We start from the raw sequence: 8,202 nt of genomic DNA, 5'->3' as shown, positions 1-8,202 counted from the left end.
TTCGCCTTCTTTACCCCTCCTGCTTTTTCTTCAACATTACCTTACCAAGTCATCAGAGGGTCTGCTCCGACATGAAGCAAAAGCACTCTCTCTACCAAGATGGCCACCTCAGACCAAAGACAAAGTATGCCAGCAATGAGCAGACAACCCACAGGATATGCAGACAACTGGACCTTTGCCCCATCCTTGTCTTTTTGGGAACAACTTCCACAGTAGAGGTCATCTTAGTTCTCAGAGACAAAGGCACATCGTTATGGCGAATAGTGTAAAGGCAAATATTAAAACTGACCACACCGGCCAGATTTTAGCATTTGAAGGACCGGCTTACCCAAAAGGGCATTATTTTAGTGCCAAGGTGGAAGTCTACTATGTCAAGTTTTGAGGACTTCAGCATTAAGATCTCCCAGCTAGTTACTTCCTGGCTTTCTCCCCCTCACCACAGAAGGAAGTTCCTACTTATCCAGTTGGAGGCAGAATGTAAAATAAAAAAACAAAAACAATCTGGAGGCGAGGGTGGGAAGACCTCAAAGTGGCCACAGCCAATGTGTAGATCTGTGAAGTCAATGGGGAGACATCAGCAGAATGTTTTAAGAGATGAAAACACCCCTCAAAAAAAAAAAAAAAAATGTAGCGCTCCAACATCACTGGCTGCTTCAAGTGACCCCCCCAACCCCTGAATTTTCTTTCATCCGACCTCAAGAACCCCTACATGGGAGCCAAGTGTACTGTACAGTGGACCTCAGCATCCAAGTGGTCTTTGAGAAGTCAACAAAAGCTCACTCACCTTGTGGTTTAGGCACTTCTTTACGCCCTATCAAGTCCCAGTTGGTTGCTCCAAAAATCAAAAGCTGTCCCTTAGCTTTGGAGCCTTCAAGTTTCTGGAAAGAAAAAGGATTGACGATCAAACAAGAAAAAACCCTGCAAGCCTACGGAACAAATCACTCAAGGTACATCTATGGTAGCCTCCCTCAACCTTTTCAACACAGAGGAACCCTTGAAATATCTACCCCCCCCCCCCCATCCCCCGCCAACTACTGTTCTGGTGACAACTCTAAAAATTTGGATTTTTTATCATTTGTCCTGGGGCAAAGGCGACCAGAACAAACAAGGAGGGCTAATCTCTCCAGCAGGGACACAACCATGATCAACTGTGGGAAATCTTCACTCAAACGATATAGACCAAATATTGAAGGACACCTGACCAACAACACCTATAAGTAACTGCTGACGCCAATAATCTTTTTAGCCATCTGTATTGGGGAGAGTCTTCCCACTGACCACCAATGTGAGGAGCATTCTTCCACTGGCCACCAACTGTAGGAGTACATCCATCCCAAATGGCATTGTTCCCAATGACCCCCCCCCCCCAATGAAAGGGGCATCATTCCCAATGACCCTCACCCCCCCAAAGGGGCATCGTTACCAATGACCCCCCCCCAGCGAAAGGGCACCATTCCCAATGACTCCACTACCCCCCCACAAAAGAGGGATCGCTCCCAATGACCCCTCCCAACTAAAAAAAAGACATTGTTCCCAATGACCCCCCCCCCCTGACTAGAAGAGGCATCGTTCCCAATTCCCCCCCCCCAACTAAAAGGAGGCATCGTTCCCAATGACCCCCCCAACTAAAAGAGGCATCGTTCCCAATGACCCCCTCAACTAAAAGAGGCATCGTTCCCAGTGACCCCCCCCCCCCTCAACTAAAAGAGGCATCGTTCCCAGTGACCCCCCCCCCCCAACTAAAAGAGGCATCGTTCCCAGTGACCCCCCCCCCCCCCAACTAAAAGAGGCATCGTTCCCAGTGACCCCCCCCCCCAACTAAAAGAGGCATCGTTCCCAGTGACCCCCCCCCCCCAACTAAAAGAGGCATCGTTCCCAGTGACCCCCCCCACAAACTAAAAGAGGCATCGTTCCCAGTGACCCCCCCCCCAAACTAAAAGAGGCATTGTTCCCCAGTGACCCCCCCAACTAAAAGAGGCATCGTTCCCAGTGACCCCCCCCCCCCCAACTAAAAGAGGCATCGTTCCCAGTGACCCACCCCCCAACTAAAAGAGGCATCGTTCCCAGTGACCCACCCCCCAACTAAAAGAGGCATCGTTCCCAGTGACCCCCCCCCCACTAAAAGAGGCATCGTTCCCAGTGACCCCCCCCCCCCAACTAAAAGAGGCATCGTTCCCAGTGACCCCCCCCCCCCAACTAAAAGAGGCATCGTTCCCAGTGACCCCCCCCCCCAACTAAAAGAGGCATCGTTCCCAGTGACCCCCCCCCAACTAAAAGAGGCATCGTTGCCAGTGACCCCCCCCCCCAACTAAAAGAGGCATCGTTCCCAGTGACCCCCCCCAACTAAAAGAGGCATCGTTCCCAGTGACCCCCAACTAAAAGAGGCATCGTTCCCAGTGACCCCCAACTAAAAGAGGCATCGTTCCCAGTGACCCCCCCCCCCCACTAAAAGAGGCATCGTTCCCAGTGACCCCCCCAACTAAAAGAGGCATCGTTCCCAGTGACCCCCCCCCCCCAACTAAAAGAGGCATCGTTCCCAGTGACCCCCCCCCCCAACTAAAAGAGGCATCCTTCCCAATGACCCCCCCCCCCCAACTAAAAGAGGCATCCTTCCCAATGACCCCCCCAACAAAAAGGAGGCATCCTTCCCAATGACCCCCCCAACAAAAAGAGTCATCCTTCCCAATGACCCCTCCAACTAAAAGAGGCATCCTTCACAATGACCCCCCAACTAAAAGAGGCATTGTTCCCAGTGACCCCCCCCCAAACTAAAAGAGGCATCGTTCCCAATGACCCCCCCCCCCCCCCCACAACTAAAAGAGGCATCCTTCCCAATGACCCCCCCCAACTAAAAGAGGCATTGTTCCCAGTGACCCCCCCCCCAAACTAAAAGAGGCATCGTTCCCAATGACTCCCCCCCCCCCCCCACAACTAAAAGAGGCATCCTTCCCAATGACCCCCCCCAACTAAAAGGAGGCATCGTTCCCAATGACCCCCCCAACTAAAAGAGGCATCGTTCCCAATGACCCCCTCAACTAAAAGAGGCATCGTTCCCAGTGACCCCCCCCCCCCCAACTAAAAGAGGCATCGTTCCCAGTGACCCCCCCCCCCCAACTAAAAGAGGCATCGTTCCCAGTGACCCCCCCCCCCCCAACTAAAAGAGGCATCGTTCCCAGTGACCCCCCCCAACTAAAAGAGGCATCGTTCCCAGTGACCCCCCCCACAAACTAAAAGAGGCATCGTTCCCAGTGACCCCCCCCCCAACTAAAAGAGGCATCGTTGCCAGTGACCCCCCCCCCCCCCCCACTAAAAGAGGCATCATTCCCAGTGACCCCCCCCAACTAAAAGAGGCATCGTTCCCAGTGACCCCCCCCCCCAACTAAAAGAGGCATCGTTCCCAGTGACCCCCCCCCCCCCCAACTAAAAGAGGCATCCTTCCCAATGACCCCCCCCCCCCAACTAAAAGAGGCATCCTTCCCAATGACCCCCCCAACAAAAAGGAGGCATCCTTCCCAATGACCCCCCCAACAAAAAGAGTCATCCTTCCCAATGACCCCTCCAACTAAAAGAGGCATCCTTCACAATGACCCCCCCAACTAAAAGAGGCATTGTTCCCAGTGACCCCCCCCCAAACTAAAAGAGGCATCGTTCCCAATGACCCCCCCCCCCCCCCACAACTAAAAGAGGCATCCTTCCCAATGACCCCCCCCAACTAAAAGAGGCATTGTTCCCAGTGACCCCCCCCCCCAAACTAAAAGAGGCATCGTTCCCAATGACTCCCCCCCCCCCCCCCACAACTAAAAGAGGCATCCTTCCCAATGACCCCCCCCAACTAAAGGAGGCATCGTTCCCAATGACCCCCCCAACTAAAAGAGGCATCGTTCCCAATGACCCCCTCAACTAAAAGAGGCATCGTTCCCAGTGACCCCCCCCCCCCCCTCAACTAAAAGAGGCATCGTTCCCAGTGACCCCCCCCCCCCCAACTAAAAGAGGCATCGTTCCCAGTGACCCCCCCCCCAACTAAAAGAGGCATCGTTCCCAGTGACCCCCCCCCCCCCCCCAACTAAAAGAGGCATCGTTCCCAGTGACCCCCCCCCCCCAACTAAAAGAGGCATCGTTCCCAGTGACCCCCCCCACAAACTAAAAGAGGCATCGTTCCCAGTGACCCCCCCCCCAACTAAAAGAGGCATCGTTGCCAGTGACCCCCCCCCCCAACTAAAAGAGGCATCATTCCCAGTGACCCCCCCCAACTAAAAGAGGCATCGTTCCCAGTGACCCCCAACTAAAAGAGGCATCGTTCCCAGTGACCCACCCCCCAACTAAAAGAGGCATCGTTCCAGTGACCCCCCCCCCCCCCACTAAAAGAGGCATCGTTCCCAGTGACCCCCCCAACTAAAAGAGGCATCGTTCCCAGTGACCCCCCCCCCCCAACTAAAAGAGGCATCGTTCCCAGTGACCCCCCCCCCCCAACTAAAAGAGGCATCCTTCCCAATGACCCCCCCCCCCCCCAACTAAAAGAGGCATCCTTCCCAATGACCCCCCCAACAAAAAGGAGGCATCCTTCCCAATGACCCCCCCAACAAAAAGAGTCATCTTCCCAATGACCCCTCCAACTAAAAGAGGCATCCTTCACAATGACCCCCCAACTAAAAGAGGCATTGTTCCCAGTGACCCCCCCCCCAAACTAAAAGAGGCATCGTTCCCAATGACCCCCCCCCCCCCCCACAACTAAAAGAGGCATCCTTCCCATGACCCCCCCCAACTAAAAGAGGCATTGTTCCAGTGACCCCCCCCCCAAACTAAAAGAGGCATCGTTCCCAATGACTCCCCCCCCCCCCCCACAACTAAAAGAGGCATCCTTCCCAATGACCCCCCCCAACTAAAAGAGGCATCCTTCCCAATGACCCCCCCCCCCCCAACTAAAAGAGGCATCCTTCCCATTGACCCCCAACTAAAGGGCATCCTTCCCAATGACCCCCTACAAAAGGGGGAATCCATCCCAATGACCACCAATGTAGGAGAAATTGTTTTTACTGACAACCAATGTAAGGGGAGTCCTCCCCACTGACTTCGCCGCCCCCCCACCAACTACTGTTCTGATGACAACTGTAAAATTCTGGATATCCCATCAATTTGTCCAGGGGGAAAGGTGACCCGGACAAATAAAAAAAAAAAAAAAAAAAAAAAAAAAAGAAGAGGGCAAACCTACCCAGCAGGGACACAACCAGGATCAACTGTGGGAGCTTTTCACTCACTTCTCTATATAGACCAAATACTGGGGGACACCTGACCACCAACACCTATAAGAGATTGTTGGTCGTCCCATCACAAAACCATGGCCAGTATTATGGAGTTGCGCCCCCCTTTTGTGGCAATAACATCCTCCCGACTTCTGGGAAGGCTTTCCTCAAGATTTGTGAGGGTGTGTGTGGGAATTAATGCCCATTTGTGAGGTCAGGTACTAATGTTGGATGACAAGACTGGCTCGCAATCGGTGTTCTAATTCAACCTAAAAGGTGTTCAGTAGAGATAACGAGGTCAGGGCTCTGTGCAGGAGACCCACGTTCCTCCAACCCAAACTGGTCACACCATGTTTATGGAGCTGGCTTTGTACACAAGGCGGGGGGGAGGGCACAGTCAAGGTGGAACAGAAAAGGGTCTTCAAACTGTTAGCACAAGGTTGGAGGAGCACAATTGTCTACAATGATGGAGTATTACCAAGACCCTTTAATACAATGCCTATATCTAAACTCCAACATTTGGAGGGGAAAGGAGCTGCACATACACGAGCTTGAAGGCTTTGGGGGGGGGGGGGGGGGGGGGGGTTGGTCATTTGCTTCTTGGCACACACCCTTCTTGGCACACACCCATTTCCAATAGTTGGCAATTATATGTAGCAGTAATATTTTATGAGCCTCTCCCTGATACGGTCTTAGTGAATTTTATGGATTTTACAAGGTTCTCCTTGTTCTAGGTCGCTGATGATGAATATACAACATGACCAGAACAGTACAACATGGAATTACACATTTCTTCACAAACAACGATTAAATGATAGTAAACATTACAATAATTACATATTAGTAACACTTTACTGGCTTTGCCTCAGAATGATCTCACTGAGGTATAGAATAATGATCGATCTGGTAAATAATATAGAACAGCCTTTCTCAATTAGGGCTCCTCCAGAGGTTGCCAAGGGTTCCTGGAGAAATTCCCATCTCTTAGATAAGTAACCATTGACACCAATCATCGTTTTAGCCATCTATACCAGGGATTGTCTCCCCGCCGACCACCAACGGAAGGGGGGCCTCCTCCCGCCAACCACCAATTTAAGATTAAGGCTTAGGCTTAAAAAGGGCTGATAAATGATGAGTATATAGTATATGGTGGTAATGGTAACATAATGGGGCCACTTACTATCTTCTCCTTAGTATGTTCAGGTTCAGTAACGACCACAGCAGCAGCTCCACTCCCGGCCTTGTTGGCTCCTCCCTTGTTGGGCCCCCGCTTGTTGTTGGGGCCCCCGTCTGATCCTGGGCTGCCGTCCAGCTCCAGATCGTCGTCGCTGCTGAACTCATCCCGTCCCCGCTTCTTCCCTGCCGAACGCTTCCTGGAGGCGGTTCCATCTGTCACCTTCTTTCTTGGCATGGTGGCTACGGTGTGTTACTGCAGAGAGGCAGGAGACATAGAGGGGTCAGATGGACATGGAGATACCCTCTGAAGCCTGGACCCAAAACCCAGAACTCCGTTCCTAGAAAATCCGGGTTCCCGGACCTCCAACCCCAACTGCCCCCCAAACTCACAAACCTAAAACAAATACCACCCTGGTCTGCGACCACCTCAACCAAGACAGACTAATCCCTCAACAGGTCCCAGTGCTCCGTTCTCCCTCAGCACTCCTATTATTCTTCTTCAAGTTCTGTCCCATTGCTCCCAGTTTACCACAGTCCAGTTCCAGCGCTTCCAGTATCACTACAGTTGGATCCCAGTATCTCCCTGTTCTGCCAATATCCTTCCCAGTTCTGCCCAAGTGTTCCCAGTATCCATTCAGTTCTGCTCCAGTGCTCCCAGCATCCTTACAGTTCTGTCCCAGTAAGCCCCTGGTTCTGGCCCAGTGCTCCAAGTATCCATCAAGTTCTGCTCCAATGCTCCCACCATTCTGTCCCAGTATCCCACTATGCTCTCAATCAAGCTCCAATCCTTGCCCAGCACACCCCCAGTCCTGGACCAGTGCTCCCTGGTATGTCCCCAGTCCTGGACCAGTGCTCCCGGCCCAGTAAGCCCCCAGTCCCGGCCCAGTATGCCCCCAGTCATGGCCCCAGTGCTCCCAGCATGCCCCCAGTCCTGGCCCAGTGCCCCCAGTCCTGGCCCAGCGCTCCCACTATGCCCCCAGTCCTGGCCCAGCGCTCCCACTATGCCCCCAGTCCTGGCCCAGCGCTCCCACTATGCCCCCAGTCCTGGCCCAGTGCTCCCACTATGCCCCCAGTCCTGGCCCAGCGCTCCCACTATGCCCCCAGTCCTGGCCCAGCGCTCCCACTATGCCCCCAGTCCTGGCCCAGTGCTCCCACTATGCCCCCAGTCCTGGCCCAGTGCTCCCAGTTTGCCCCCAGTCCTGGCCCAGTGCTCCCAGTATGCCCCCCGTTGTGCTCTCGGTCCCCCCGGTGTGGCGGTGATGGCGGCTCTTTGTGTCGGCCGGCTCCTGAACAATGGGCTGTGTCCGGACACACGTGTCCCCTCTCCCCCTCCTCCATCTCCCCTCCCCGGACCCCTCACCTCTATCTGTTCTCCCGGAGCTCGGAACTTCCGTCCTCCCAACAACTCTCCGCCCGTCTGTCCGTCCGACACCCGGCACTGACTACAAACACCGAGCACATGGGGGGCGGCCCGGGCCTGATCCGCACAGCGACCCCTAGCGGGGGGAGGAGCGTACTTCGGGGACCCGGCCTGTCCGAGGGGTTCTACCCCGCCCCCTTCACTGTGTGCCCCTATCACCCCGCCCCTCACTCTCCAATACTCCGCCCCCTTCACTGTGTGCCCCTATCACCCCGCCCCTCACTCTCCAATACTCCGCCCCCTTCACTGTGTGCCCCTATCACCCCGCCCCTCACTCTCCAATACTCCGCCCCCTTCACTGTGTGTCCCTATCACCCCGCCCCTCACTCTCCAAAACTCCGCCCCCTACACTGTGTGCTCCTATCA

General features: G+C 54.1%; 1 protein-coding gene across 1 annotated transcript in view; it reads right to left on the bottom strand.

Moving 5' to 3' along the window:
- The window catches only part of RCC2 (regulator of chromosome condensation 2), a gene marked incomplete in the record, with an annotated part of 14,350 nt that extends 6,348 nt beyond the window's left edge, over positions 1 to 8,002 (bottom strand). The window contains 3 exon segments of the mRNA XM_073601566.1: positions 785 to 878; positions 6,421 to 6,669; positions 7,777 to 8,002. Of these exon segments, the coding sequence (XP_073457667.1) occupies positions 785 to 878; positions 6,421 to 6,651 (325 nt within the window).
- Between the last annotated feature and the right edge of the window lie 200 nt (positions 8,003 to 8,202).

The sequence above is a fragment of the Aquarana catesbeiana genome, linkage group LG10 (genome assembly GCF_042186555.1).
Source record: "Aquarana catesbeiana isolate 2022-GZ linkage group LG10, ASM4218655v1, whole genome shotgun sequence".
NCBI lineage: Eukaryota > Metazoa > Chordata > Amphibia > Anura > Ranidae > Aquarana > Aquarana catesbeiana.
This window is presented reverse-complemented; position numbering and strand designations above follow the sequence as displayed.